The 15328-nt window shown below is 54.1% G+C and overlaps 1 protein-coding gene across 3 annotated transcripts in view; it reads right to left on the bottom strand.

Moving 5' to 3' along the window:
• RASSF5 (Ras association domain family member 5) overlaps positions 1–15328 on the bottom strand; it is a 35435-nt gene that overhangs the window by 5282 nt on the left and 14825 nt on the right. For 2 of the 3 annotated variants that reach the window (XM_052814645.1, XM_052814646.1), the window contains exon 3: positions 1531–1644. In XM_052814645.1, coding sequence (XP_052670605.1) covers positions 1531–1644 — 114 coding nt within the window. Of the gene's footprint in view, positions 1–1530; positions 1645–14097; positions 14351–15255; positions 15273–15328 lie in introns of those variants that run through there. The other variant, XM_052814648.1, reaches the window with a different exon arrangement.

The raw sequence follows: 15328 nt of genomic DNA, 5'->3' as shown, positions 1-15328 counted from the left end.
CTACAAGGGGCTTTCTGGTCTACAGTGGTACAGCCTGCGGGGTGACTGCAGGACTTTCCACCCCTCGGTACTGCTAGGAGTTGGAGGGTTTGTTATTAATCACGTTAAAAGTAACCAGTAATTTCAGGTTAGTCACTATTGATTTTCTCCTGTTCCTTCCACTTGGTAATGACTCATGTCTATGCAATCTTGTCTTATTTAAAACCAACACTGCTACTAGTCAGTTATGGAAACCATTACATGTAATTTGTAGTTGCACTTAAGCGAGGATTTGAAACCTCTGGGAAGGTCTCTACCCTCATGTTCAGCAGGATCTCTCAATCATATTCCTCACGTTTTATTCCCCACTTATGGGATTCTCACATCAAGTAATAAATCATCATTCAAGATCAGCCTGTCTCACAACAGGTTCCCTTACCCTACCCTCAGCTCTGCAAAAATGCAGAAATCAAAGAGAAAAGCCTGGCTCTGTACAGTCCATCTGTGGGTGCCAGGCAGGAACAAGCCAAGGGATCCACCTCAGGTGCCGGGAGCACTGGCCTGTGGTCCCACCAAAGGGCCACCACCAGCGGCTGAGCCCCGTTGAGTCCCAGGACTGTATCGAATCCCAAGACTGTATTTTTGCTAAGCCTCAAGCAAAGTAACTCAAGAGTAACTTTTGGGTCCCAAATGACTCCTATAAGCCAAGGGCTGATAAAAATCAATGGGCGAAACATTCCAGCTGCAGTTACTGTGCAGCCTTCACAAAGGAAATGGTTGTAAGATCTACTATTTTAAATACATTTCAGTTTATTTTCAGATGTTAGCAAGCAGCAGGGAGTTACGTAGCTGCTGTTCTTGGAAGTTCTACAATTTAATTATTTCACTCTTTAAGAAGCTTTTCCCCCCCTCTCTATAAGATCCTGTGAAGTTTGTACCTTTGCGGTACTCCAGTTTGTAAAAGAGGTTATTTCCTTGTCTTCTCACCACATATCATCAAGGCTTTACTTACAGGTGGTGATAAGCAAGTCTGCAATCAAAGCTTCAAAATATAAGGCACCCACTGCGGTTCTTAGACCTCTGCTTAAGCAAGCCTGGCAGTGGAGAGGAGAAAAGCATCTCTTTTGAGAAAGGCTTTGTGTTTCTAAATACACTTTGTGTTTCTAAATCCACTTTGCGACAGCTGCTGAACTGCAGTGTCGCAGCCTGAGTTTTTACCATGACTCATCCCCGCTAGAACAACATGGGCTCATCTATTTGTGGCAAGTCATTTGTAGCACACACTAGCCAGAAATTACTGTGCCAGCGTTCCCAGTCGAGATGGGATGGAGGCAGGGAAGGGTTACCTCAAGTGTCGGTGACTAACGCTAAGGAAACCCAAGCAGGACAGAGCAGAAGAAAAAGCAGATCAGGTAAGGAAGATAAGAACATCTCAACAGCCACAAACCCTCTTGCCTTGGAGACGCCTTCCTACAGGCTGGCTCAGTTCACAGCCCAGAGAAACCAGCATCAGTCTTTCTGCATATTAGGTAAATAGAGCCCCACACATACCAGCTTCATCAACAAGCAGTTGGTAACTTTTGCATTGTATTTTTCAATTTTCTGTTTGATCTCCTGGATGGTCGGAGGCTCAGGTTTTTCTTCTTCTACTGTTTGTGTTACATTCTGAAATCAGAAGAGACAGGCTTTAGCTGTTTTACGTATTGGGTAACACTGCATCTGTTCAGCTCTACTTTTTCTTGGGAAATGCAGGAGCAAAGAGGCTGCGCAGATCCTGAGCTCACGCTAGCAGCAATGGCGTAGGTGGAGATGTTCCCGACGGCCAAGAGGCAAAATGTGCAGGATGCCACGTCCCTGCCCCAAACCACCTCTATACACCAGTAACCGGCAGTGGCGGGTAACACAAAACCCACCAGTTAGTGGGACACTGAGGCACAGAGCAGTAGAGACATCCCAATACAAACCAGGGCAAGGAATCCAGCCTCTAAAACCCGCTTTCAAAAAAAAAAAAGCCACTTGCACCTCCAAAGTGTTTCTTTGTTTCTTGCAATGCAGTTGGAAAAAAAAAAAAAAAAAAAAAATCACATCCTATTTCTAGTATTCGTGGCTCTGCCTACCCAAGCCAGGCACCCCCTTAAAAACCCAGGGTGCTCCTCAACCAGCTTCCAGCAGGTTCACCCAGGCAGAACCTGAAGTTAAATCTCTGCTGGATTACTCCTCACTGCTCTTGTCCAAACCTTTGGAAATTATAGCTCAGGGCAGCAAAATCACACAAGCAGCAAGCCGGCTGCATGACTAATAAATCAGCCACTGCAAAACCAGTTGAGGCATCCCAGCCCATGTCAGAAACCATTCAGCGTCTGCCCGTGCGTGGGCTCGCTGGGAGGATGACGGCTGCTGCTTCTCGCTCAGGTTTTGGGGAATTTCCTTTTGGGAGGCAAAGCGACAGATTCCGCATGTAGGTGGGCTTTACTTGCAGGTCACACATGCAAATGTCGCTAATGAATAATGGGAAAACACGATCCTGTCACGGAGAGGCAGCTCATGGGAGCTTCCCAAATGCAACCCAGGGTTTAGAGCTTTTAAGCAGAAAGACAATGAACGGGTTTGCATAAAATGCCGGAGCAGAGCCCAGCACTGCCAGCAGCACGGGCTGAGCCGACTTGGGACAGGGGGAAGAGTCCAGGCCAGGAGGATGCTGCTGTGGGGTCAGAGCGGCTGCAAGACCTGTGCTAGAGGGGAGCAGGACCAAGGTGCCCATTACAGGCCATCTAAAAGTGGAAAAGTAAGGTGCTTTCTGCAGAAGAGTGCCAGAACATGCATCTCTAGGGTATGCTGGAAGAAAGCATGCAAACCACCGCCAAGCCCTGCCTGCCCCTGCGCCCCACTGCTCCCGCCCGGCCCCAGGGAGATGTCTCCGGCCACCCAACCTCCCTGCTCCCAGCCTCAAAGGCAGGCAGCATGTTTGGCTCGCAGCAAAGCTCTTGGGACACGCGAGACAGGGAGAGAGCAGGAACAGTGTCGGGGGAGCCGGGAGGGAGGCTCTGACGAGGCACCGGGAACACGCAGTTACAGACGGTTTTCTGCAGAGAAGGTTTGTAGCAGCCTCGAGCGAGAGCCTGAGCCACGCTCCCACCTCCCATCTGCCCAAGTACCGTGGCACAGGCTGCAAAGGCCCACAGGCACCCTGGAAACGAAATGTCAGGATGCGATCCTCCACCATCGCGCCCAGCGTGACGGCAGAGCCCAGGCACGCTCTGGCGCTGCAGGAACACAAGAACCGGCGAGCTCTTTTCCAAAAACCTGCTGGAAGGCAGGAGAGGATGTGCCAGCACTTACGGGCAGGGATTTTGTGTGTTCCCACCCTAAGAGTTCAAGTGCAGCCTCGGCAGCTGCAGAGCCCCTCGATGCTCCCAGGGCCGTCCCCAGGTGCCTGTGCTTTGCCTGCACCATGAAGGGGGGGCAAGGAGGGGAGGGAAACCCAGAGCACAAAGCTAAAGCTATTGAGCCACAGCCATGCTCCCAGCAGACAGGCAGCAAGTGCTTCTGGGGACACCCCCCTGCATCCCATCCCCGTCCCCTGGGGACTGTGTGAACAAGCCCAAAGCAGGTACTCAGGACAAAAGCACCCACTCGCCTTCAGCATCCAGCTGGAGCAGTCTGCTGCAGAGTTAAAGGCTCCTGTAATCGTGAGATGGAAGCAAAGGCTCATGTGACCCTGAAGTAAATTCAAATTCACAAGTGGGCTAAGAAAATCTATTAACAGAAATTAAACACAGGGAGCTAAACTAACCCAGGAGTTCCCCGGCTGCATGGTAAAGCGCAGCAGCCACCTTTGGGTCTCCTCGTGGGAAATAACCTGCTGCAAGGACAGGACCGCACCGACTGCACCGCGGGTCTCTGCGGGCAGCCTGCGAGGACAGCCGGCTGAGTAGCGTTCCCTGTGACGTACCGCAGCTGAACTCCTGCCCTAAGCACATCTCCAGCCCAGGGACACCGATCACGTCAAACCATGGTGTCAGACGCAAACCAGCAGCAAGAACTGCAGCCTGCAGCAATACCCACTGTTCATCTCTTTGCACGATGGCTGGAGCTTTTCACCAGCTTCTTCAAACACTGCCTCGCCGGCAGCAGGATGCCGGTCCGACAGTAGGACACCGGTCCGACAGTGGCATTCAAGAAGCCTCGATGACTTTATCGCTGCAAGACCATTGGAAACTCCCTACATGAGGCTCATCTTGTGCTTCAAGCTTTGATGCCACTTTAGCCCAGGTTACCCAAAGCCCTTCAGTGGAGGGGCCTTCCATCCAGCCGGGAGAGCAGGTCTCCTCTAAAGCACAGCCTTCAGCATCCCCAAATCCAGACCTGCTGCAAACAAGCCTGCGTGCATCTTGGACTATGCTCAGTAGGCTGGATTTCCCAGCGCAATGCTCTGTTGCCTTTCGATAATTCACCACCTTCCCCGGAGACAGGCTGTGAATACACTTCGCCAGCGCTGCCTGAAACTGCGAGCAGCGCTCCCATATTTTATGTGGGCTTGCTCAGAAGTTAGCATTAGCGGAGAGCAGAAAGTGTGAAAGGATGTGCCATCAAGGCCGGAAAGGCTCAGAATGAAAACTGTAACCTCTAAGATGGAAAAAAAAGGGGAAAAAGCAACTTTGGGAGCAAAGCCCATCTATTCCCAGGCAGCCCCACAGCACATGACACCAGGATGCAGCAAGCTGTAAATAAGCCAGTGTCGCCCCAGGCTACCCATGATATTTCTTTTAGAAGGAGAATCAAGCACAGGACAAACTGAAACCCTGGCTGCAATCTGGCAAGACTGCTACAGTCCTGGGACTCGAGAGCCCTGAATTCATTCAGGTGATTCCCAAGTGAGATTTCACAATTTCTGCTTGAGACTAGCAAACAGTACGAGACCTCTCAAAACACCGATCTGGAGCAGGAACCCAATGGAGGAACACTGACATTGTATTAGAGTCTCCTTGTTCAGTGCCTTAAGGAAATAAAAGCAAAGCTTTCCTGGGGTATTTAAGAATTGCACATAAACATCCACTTATCATAATGACAATTTCAACTCCCCAATTTGTCAAAGTCCTTAGGCACATGCTTCACTGCAGTCTATTGACTCCAATAGGTCTTACATGGCCGCACACAGGTGCCGGGCTGGCATGGGAGTCTTTAAAAATAATGCCAAGGGTAGAGATTTTCAAAAGTGGCGCTGGGGAAAAGAAAAAAAAATGAAAAATGACGAAAAACTTCCCTTTAAGTTAACAGAAGCTGTGCACTCAGAAACCCTCCACTTCCTCATGTCACCCATTTCACAGCACTGGAGACAAGCACAGCTGTGCTGCCACCCACCAGGGCCGGCCCCCACCCCAATCGCAAGCGAGCAAGTGCTCGGAGACCCCCCAGACCATCCCCTCCTGCATGCAGAGAGACTTGTAGCTGCACGGCACAGCTGCAGCGGTAAGGCATGCTGTGCACGTACGCTACACTTCATCTGTGGCACAAACACGAGCCGGTGCAGACCAGCGTCCATCCAGACACGCACGGCAAAAGCGAACAGAGCGGCTCGGTCCGTTCCTGTCACTGCAATTTGCTTCTCCCCAGCGGGGCAAGGCCCTCCCCTCTTGTGATGTTTCCAGCTGAGGAAAATAGCACATGCCAGCAATTAAGAGCTTTTGGAGCAGCACGTGCGCTGATGCCGCCCGGTTTCCATGGAGGACGCACGATGCACCCAGGACGGCAGGAGCCTGGAGCGGTGCCGGTCCCCAGGGTTCCGCAGCAGGCACAAGGCAGATGCTAATTGCTTCATGCTCCAGGGAACGAACCCAAATCCCTCGCAGAAGGAGGAGCAGGAAACCTGGCTCAGGAACACAGCGCTGGTGGCACCACGTCACAGGTCTCGCACCACGTCCCCGCGCAACTCCATCAACAAACTGCCGCCCAGCCTTCGGCGCCCTGCCTTCCCCATGCATGCATCTTGGCAGATCAGACATACCTGCTGGTCTCTGGGCTTGCTCAGCCCCTCGACTCCCCCCGTGCACCCCGACCCTGGCAAAACGCTCGTAACCCCTCCAGTGTGGCACAGGTCAGCTGCGCTGCAGAGCTCTGCTGAGCAGCCTTCCCTCCCCAGCGCTCCCACGGCCGCGGGACCCTGCTGAGGCACCCAAAGCTGCCCTGCTGCTGCTGGTGGAGAGTGAATTTTGCTCCCAGGAGCTAGGATCAGCCGGCGGCTGGGATATGCTGCTCGGGCAGGAGGGTAGTTCGGCCCCTCTCGCCTGCTGCTCCTGCCCTGGCAGCGCTGGGGAAGGCAGGAGGCAGCTCAGTTCCCACCCGCGTGAAGGTTTTCCCAAATCACCACCTTCCTCTGCCCATCCCGGAGCTTCTTGATGCTCAGACTCTAGTCTGGGAAAACGTATTAGGAAAGAAACACTGCCCGTAATTTATTTATTTACCACATCTATTTGTTTTGACTAACCCAAACATAAGCCAAAGCATCCACAGACCCCAGGATCCCACTGCACACAGGAACGTACCGGCACCTACACCCGCTGCTCAGCCAGCGTGGCCAAACCCCGAGAGCAGCACAGCACCTCTGCCATGCCGAGCGTTCATCCGCGGCTGGAAGAGTGAACACCCTGATGTCAGGATTGCCCCAAGGAAATGGGATTCCAACCCTTGGCCGTCACGGCTCCAACAATTTACATGACTGTGCGGCCACAGCTACGGTAACAGGTTGTTCTCTCCCCTTCCATGTGCAACTCTAATTGAAAAAGAAACCCTGCATTATGACAATTTGACAAATACAGGTTTTAAACGGACATATTATGTTCTCTTAGGGTCATTTTATAAGTCATCTTCCACCCAGCGTGGAATTAACTTGCTTTTATTAAGCTCCCAGTGTCAGTGACAGATGGTTTAACTGTTTCCACTGCAGCACAATTTAAGGTGGGCAGAAAGCAACCAACCCGCACTGGAAAACAAAACCAGCAACTTTGCACAGGGCTCCTGGCTCTGCCAGCAGCTGCGACCTGCGATGGCTTTAAAGATGCGTCTCTGGAACAGCAGGTTGTGTATATGGCATAAAGCAGCATGGGACTCCCAAGCCCCTCGTCCCTTACACGTCAGTTGTAGTACAAAAACCAAACCAGAAGTTGCCGCTTCCACACTGTTAACATCTAAGTGGGCTTGACACGTAGCTAGGCCAGTTCTTACAACCGCTTGGATTTTAAAAGGAAAACTGCCATATGTTACGAGAATCAGCTGGACCAATACTGCAACAAAACACTGCCAGCATTGCAGAAAAGCTCTTCACTTCCACCCCAGGGACAGCATGGGAGCAATCCTACCGCACCAGCTTCCTACACCCTCGGACTCAAGGGAAAGAAAGTTTTAATAATCTCTTTCTACGCAGCAATCCCACCACGGGGCTGACGAGCACGGCGTACACGACAGCGCCGGGACAAAACCCGAGGGACACGCTCCACCCGGGGCCGAGCGGCGAGGCCGCTGGAGCAGAGCTAACGCACACCCGAGCCGGCTGTCCCGTGGGACACAGCACGGTGCCGTCCCGGCTCCGGCAGCTATTTAGGGCCGGGGAAGCCCTGTGGGACCATAAAGGGCACTGGGGCTCCAAGGGCTCACCCCTTCCTGCCGTTCATGGTAGCGATGCTCGGGCACGGCTATGCCACGAGCCCCCAGCAGTGACCACACCATTCATCGCCAACCCCCTGCACACCCTGCGGCTGGAGACTCTGCTTTTCTGTTTTCCAGATCAAAACCCGCCTGCAAGCAGGACCCAAACCGGCCCAGCAGCACCAGCACCGTGGCAGGGGAAGCCCTGGGAAGGGCGGCCATGGCCCAGGAAGAGAAGTGCTGCTCCTTCCATCATGTACGATTAAATCGGCTCCTTCTTGCTCTTCACGAATCTATCCGGACCTCTAGTTTTGCAAAGCTTCTGGTGCAGAATACGCAATTCTGACTGAAGGAAGAAAAACAGAAGCTATTAACCATAAACCGTTGCCACATTTCCTGTTGTACCGGGACAGGATGAAGCAAGCTGTTAACAAAACAACAGCTCGGTAATTCTGCCTGCGCCTAAATCCTGGCAGTCACTGCTGGACCTGTGGCTCTCCTGGCTGGAAACTGGGAAAGAATGACATTAGCCACCCTCGGGGATGACCTGGCCGCGTGGCAGCACACCATGATGTCTGTGTGCCAGCCTGCAAAACCAGCACATTCCAACTGCCTCCATCGTGCCACCCTCACATGCAACTGGAAGGAAAGTGATGGCGAGGCTGGAGCTGCCAGGATGCTTCCACTCCTGCCCTGTTAAAAACCTGATGCAGAACATTGCACGGCAATGGATGCCAGAGTTTAACCACCACTGCCAGCTTGCTGGCGTCACTTAAATTCAGCAGGGGAGGCGTTTACCATCCCCTATGAAACTGCCATAAAGTAACGTGCAGACAGTTGTAGTCTGCAGTGAGACATAGGCACCCATGGGCTGCACAGGACCAAGCTCAGCCATGCAACCACAGTGGCCCGGGGCACCCGCAGCAGCACAGAGAAGGGAACGTGCCCATGTTCTCCCCTTGCCCATCACAGCCTGCTGCAAACGGGCTTCCCTTCCATAACCTACATTATTTCTCAATTGTAAGAAACATCAATTGTAAGAAAAGACTGGAGCCTCATCTGGCACTTGGGCTAATGCTCGGCAAGATAAAGGCTGCCCAGAACAAGCGCCCCGAGAAGAGGCAGGCAGCTGCGATGCACAATGCCCATCGCCCGGGGCTCAGGCAGCCGTGGTCCCAGGGAGTTAGCCACACCAGCCTCCTCTTTGCAATCCACCACTCATCTAATGAGCCGTGAGCTTGTGACAGGCTATTACGGAGGAGGTAAAAAACCCATGGGCCATAATGATTATGGTGACATACTCTCAAAAGAGTGGTTCTAATCCAAGAAAGGCAACAACGAAGCCTCTGTGACAGATTTTTCTATTTATCTGTTTGCAAGGATGCCAGGAGAGACACGCTCCACATCCAGCTGAAGAGCATCCTTCCTACAGCCTCTCACCTTGCAGAAGTCAAGCCCCAACTTAAAAACCTTTTTAAAGCAAGCAAAGGCAGCAGCTCTGCACCACACCAGACCTCTCTGCTGGGAATAACAGCTCTAGGTGGGACCTGGGAGCCTTCCAACACCGCTGCAGCAGTGCAGAGGGGATGGTGCCCTCTCCCCCCAGCTCCCAGTCCCACCACAGCCCCAGTCAGCACCAAGGAGCCGGTGTGTGGTTACAGCTTGGATGCACAGCTCAGGAGGTGGAAGACCGGCAGCTCATGAACCGTGGCTTTGCTAGCCAGAAAACCAGACATAGAAAGGGCCGATAGGTAGAAAGGCTGAGCGTGCACTTCCATGGGACTCTCCTTGGAGCAAGGGCTGTCTCCCCGCAGCCACAAACCAGCCTCAGAGACACTACCCCTGCCCCCTCGCTCCCAGCCAATTTTCCTCACCAGCTATTTAGTTAATGAATTTGAACAGCGGAACGGTGGAGAAGGACTTGGCACGACATCACCACATTCTTGGCAATGACTGTCTTATCTAGAGGCAGGAGTGGCCAAGTCCTCCCTGGTGTGCTCGGGCACAGGTCCATCACCATTTACATCAGCATCGCTGTGACAACTTGCATTCCCAAAAACGCAGCCCAAGCTCTCCCTTTGGCTCCTATGTTCAGGTTGCAAGAGTATTTAGAAGACCTCTTCCGAAGCGATTTTACGCCTCAGGGCATGAATCCTCAATTCTTCTCCTTATTAAGGAAAGATCTGTCTTAGAACATCAGAAAACAAAGCCTAGAGAAGCGCGTCCGAGCGCTGCTGGCCGGGGAGCCATTCCGAGGAGCATCACCAGCTCACACCCTGTGATTACCACTATCACACCGCAGCACAAAGGACTGGAAAGAAACGTGAACGCTTCAAATTGGACCCAGAAACATGAGAACTAGCAGCTCAGAACTGTAAATCCAGCTGCAGCAGGGAGCAGTGGCAGCTGAGGTGCAGTGGGGCTGCGGCAGGACCGCCCAGCCCCATCACAGTCACCAGAGAGCTGGGACATCTCTGCTTTTGCACAGCTCTCCATCACCGCCCAACACCTCCCCCTTCACCGCACACTCCCACGATACACAGCACGATACCGGGAAAGGATCAACCGCTCAAGCGTGGACAGGTGAGGGGGGGAAGAATCATACAACAGATTTGAACAAACAAAACCAAACCAAACACCCCAACATATTTCACTCCCTTTGAGAAATTCAAATGAGATGCTGTGGTTTACTTTGGGGTTCAGAGGAAAAGGCAAAAGATAGGAGAACAGTGCACCTCTAGAGAAGGGGAGAAGGATCGTTGCTGCATTTCAGAGAGGTTAGAGGCAAGTGGAGGTGGGCTCGGTGTTTTGATTGCCATGGAGATTTCACTTAGAAACCGTTTTTCCTGCCACATCGCTGCTCAGCAGAGAGAGCTGAGCAGGTCCTCCCAGGGAGCTCCATCTCAGGGGGGTCTGGGCTGGACAGGACCCCACGGCTGCACACCCACGCCACTGTCTGTGTGCACAGAGATCAGCCCGGCGAGACCCCAGCCTGGATCAGGGAGGCTGGGTGGATCAGAGGGATCTGCTGATCCTTAGGAGCAGACATTTGGGAACCGATCACAGCCTTGCAGGGCCAGGAAAAGCCCCTTCCCCCCCAGAAGAGGTGCCCCAGGGCCGCTCCAGGCTGCGCCGGACCCCCTGCAGACCTGCCTCCCCTCTGGAAATCACTCCGTGCTCTGACGGTCCTTTGAAAGACAGAGACAACGGGCCAAGGACAGGACCCTGTGCCGGTCCCTTGCCTCTGGCTCCTTCTGCATTGCACCAGGCAGAGCGATGTCCCCTTTGCCCACCCACCACAGGCAACATAAATTCCTGCTGGTTACCTGCAACCCACAAACTGGTGCAGATGCTGCACCTGACAAGCAGCCAGTTTGGGGACTACGGGGTTTCTCCAAGGCTGGACGGGATCTTGGAGATCACCTCCAGCCCTTGCTTGGGTTTCGAGCACCTCCAGGGATGTAGCCCCCATCGCAGGCATCACCACATGCTGCCGCCGTGGAGGGCTCGAAGAGAGGGAGAAAACAGACACGGAGCCAAAACCAGCACTGCGGTGTCCTCTGACTCCCCTTGCCCGAGCTCACGTAACTCCCCGCTGGCCGCCCCCTCCCGCACGGGGCACCCCCCCGCAGCGGTCTCTGCTCTGAGAACCTGGTAGCAGAGAAACACCCCCCGTGCATCCCACCGCAAACACCTCCACGATGTCACAGCTTCCCTCTTCTTCAACGGAGAAGACTTTTGCCTGCTGGCTTACCCCAGCTCATGTTGCTCAGGGTCCCCTAACCCAGGAGCTGCTCCTATCATCCCCATCCCTGGATTCCACCCCTGGATCCCACCCCAGGTGAAACTGCATGGTGAAACTTGCCCCCTTCTCCTCTAAGCCAGCTCTCCCGGCAGCCACTGATGCAGGACTCGAAGAGCAATTTTGCAGAGTTTTAAGCAATCACGCTTCAGGCAGAAGCCACTGAAGCCATTCAGCTGAAGAGTCACGAAAATGCCAAGTAATAGATCTCCAGGGATGAGGTCACATCTGAGATCTAAAACAGTTCTTTGCTAATGAAGAGTGATTGCGCTGATGGTTCTGAAAATAAAAAGGAATTACAAAATTCCTAGAAAGAGGCTCTTCAGATTAATTCAGTTATTTCAATCAGAAAAATAATTTCTCCAATCATAGTGATCAAATTCCAGTCTCTATTTTTTTAAATGGTGGGAGGTCTCTGTGTCCCCTCCTACTCCACCTACAATGCATTTCCTCTACAGAGATTGTTTCCTAGGTCTCGTAAGGCATGCTTCCCTAAGTTATCCGTTTTTAGCTTATTCCTGCCCAGCGCAGGGCATGCCCATGGGCGGGTGGCTGCCGTTGCTGCAGCGCTGACCACACTGTGCATCCTGGGCTCGGGAATCCTTCCTGGGCATCTAAGGACAGACAAACGTTGCTGTTCCCAAACACACCCAGCAGGTTAGCTCACTTTTGGGTCCAAGCTGATGTTTTCTGCCCACGGCCAGGAGCAGGTACCGTACTTGGTGGTGAAAAGCAAAGCTGTTGCCACAAGCAGCTCTTGCAGTGGTGGAAATTCAATACCATCACACAAGAGCAGTGAGATACCAAGTAAAAAAGGGGGGACAGGGAGTGAAGCAAAACCCAAAGGAGATGTCCACCTTGGGGCTGCGCCTGTCCCTCTGCTTTGCTGGCTGCTCCCCAGGCACATGCTCTCCTTGCTGCCCTCCACCCGCCGTCCAGCCCAGCCTCACTGGACCACCACCTCCTCCTCCTCCTCCTCCCCACCGTGCTCCAGGGCTAGCTCCATCCAGAGCTGAGGTCCAGCCTCATGCTCCTGCAAGACCTGCACCACCAACAACCCCCCAGCATGCCACGAACCCCCCCAAAACCTCCTTCCACCAAGGCCTGAGGATGGTTTCCACCTCCCGCTGGAGAAATGCGAGGACCCACCTCTGCACACAGACCCATTATGCAACATGATTTGCTTGAGCAGCAAATTTTGTGGGGTTTTTTTTTTTTTTTTTTTCTTCATGCACAGGAACCATTTCCTCCCCGTAACACCAAACGTCCAAAAGGCTCCATCTTCTCCAGCAGCCGCGGGGTCTGTCACCTACACCGGCCACATCCAGGCGAGGAGCCGGGTGAAAGGGGCTGCCGCAGCCCCCGACCCCTCTGCGAGGGAGACCTCCCGAGCACGAACGGGATCAGGCTGATTTGGAAAGGTAGCTGAGGATCTGCAGTGCCCTGGCTCAAAAAGAACAGCGTTAAACCGGTGTGGGGTGCAGCGCCTATTGCACTAACACCGTCATCTTTTACATCTCCTACACAAATGAATCATCAAATGACATTTAAAAACCAGCAGTACGTGTCGGTTAATCATAGCGAGAGGGAGCTGCTGGCTAACAGGGAATATCCCGTGTTAAACCCAAGGGAGCATTTCTTCAAAGAAATTAAAACAAAACTGCCAGTTGATTGAAACTCTCCCCCCAGAGCAACCCCCCCCACCACCAAGGAGAACAGCCCAGGTCGCCGGGAGAGCCCTCCGGACCCCGCGCTGCAGAAAGCTGAACCCCAAATCACCTGCTGAGGATTGCAGCTCAGCAACCTCGGGCGTGCAAATATAGCAGAGCCCGAACAGAAGCGCGTTGGTGCTGATGTTTTGCAGGGGAATTTCTAAGTGAAAAAGCTGCTCCCCGGGTCAGATCTCATCTCGCAGCGCCGCAGGGCTCTTGTTCCTGAGCGAAACCCCCACTTCCGCAGCAGCGCCTTCTCGCCTTCTCCTTTTATGCTCAGTTCTGGTTGGGGCCCCAAAGTTTATGATGGGGATGTTCTTGTGTTTTGGTTTTTTTTAAATAAACACTTAAACATGAAGCAGCTTTGTCAGCGTTACCAATACAGAAATCTCCTCCTGCCCAGCCAAGCGCTCTCTCCTGCTCCAAGGCAGGTACACATGCACCCAAGCGCCCAGAAAAGGACCAGATTCATCACTGTGTTAGTAAGTTTGCAGATTAATTTAGTCCTGTAACTTTCCCATCTCCCTATCCACCTCACAGGCACAATTTTCACCAACGATGCATATTTCGTGAGGCCAAACCACATGTCCCTGGCCGGGAGCCTGACCCGTGCATGGCAGCTGGCAGGGCTGCTGCCTGCCCCCCTAAAGCTGAAAAAACCACATTTAGAGTCGGCTCCTCCACCATGGATCCCCCAGGAAGGGGCCAACCCGGCATGCAAAAGGTCAAGACGTGGCTGAGAAAAATCTGCAGCAGTGCAGACCCCCTGCACAGGAGCGGGGAGCCTGCAAGAGGCAGATCGAGCCCTCCTCCCCACCAGCAGCTCTGCCCTGACTCCAGCTGCAAGCTAATTTTGGCAGCACCTGCAGCCAGACGTGCAGGAACACCAACATCTCCCCTCGCCGGCAAACCCCCCCACCTCCCACCCAGCACAGCCCTTCCCACTAGTTTTTAAGCTGTTACCTTGGCAGGGACCTTGTTCGGCGTACTCTGGAAGAAAGAGGTTTTTGCTGTGAAAAAGCAATCCTCGAGGTCTTCATCCAAGCTACAGTACCCGCTGCTCATGCTGCTGCCGATGGTCATCGAAGCCCAGCAGAGGCGAGAGGCCGAGCGTGCAGAGGGCTCGCCGGGGGACCGGCGACCATCGGTGGTCCCCGCTCCGGCTCCCGCACCAGCAGCGAGCCCGCTCTCACATCCTCAGCTCGCCGGCGCTTATCTGCAATAGCTCCTTCTGCTCATCCTCCAGAGCCAGCGGAGCTATTTCTCTTTAACAGGCAGCCGTGCCGGGTAACCCTTCCCTCTCCTCCTCCACCCACCTCCCTGCGCAGCAGCGCTGGGGTAGCATGGAAGGGGCAGACCTGCAAATTTGCTCTCGGTGCCCGGCTTCGCTCACCACCCGCCGTCTGGTCCCCCGGGCTCCCGTGCAGCATCGCCTCCCCTTCCTGCGCTCGCCTCGCACCGCGCAGCCCTCCGCCACTTCCTCTTGCAAAATTTCTCACCCTGCTGCACGCCGGGGCAGAGGCGCTGGGCTTGGCCCTGGGCACTGCCCGGCCCCCGGTTACCCCCCGGCACCTCCTTTGCTACCCAAAAATACATCGCCATGGCAGGCTGGCTTCTCGCTCCTTCCCCGTTAGCACGTCCTCGAGAGCTGCGTTGCATCGGCTGCCTTGGGGAAGCAAGCCCAGGCTGGACCGAGCCTGACCGCGCTGCCGAAAGATGGTGGGGATGGGGGGAGGCTGGCGAGGACGTGGCCAGGAGCCCCCGGCCACCAAACTCCGGGAGACAGCGGGTGCCTCTCTGCTCTGCGGCTAATTTTAGAGCAGCAGGAGTGATTTCAGCAGCGCCGGCACCCGGCTGAGGCAGCTTCGGTTGCAGCCCAGGAAAAAGCCATTCAGCTCTCCGGTCCTGTTTGCAAGAAGCACTCGCTCCAGACTGATTAAAATGCTGTGTTGGCCTTGGAAAGAGCCTCAGAGCGACAGCATCATCCCTGCTCCCCTCTCCCCCCGCAGTCCTGCGGAAACCCAGCCCGGCACAGACCCATTCCCTGAGCTGCCACCTCCGTCCCGCTCTCCCCCGTCCCCTCCAGAGCCACCACCATCCCACTAATAACCTGTGTTTTACCCAGCAGCTTTTAAGGCAGCAGTGACCTCCCTCCTTGGTGAGGATCGCAGGTATTTCTGGAAAGCTGGGCAGG

The sequence above is a fragment of the Harpia harpyja genome, chromosome 19, assembly GCF_026419915.1.
Source record: "Harpia harpyja isolate bHarHar1 chromosome 19, bHarHar1 primary haplotype, whole genome shotgun sequence".
NCBI classification, from domain to species: Eukaryota; Metazoa; Chordata; class Aves; order Accipitriformes; family Accipitridae; genus Harpia; species Harpia harpyja.
Note: the sequence above shows the minus strand (reverse complement) of the source record. Positions and strands in the feature narration are given on the sequence as shown.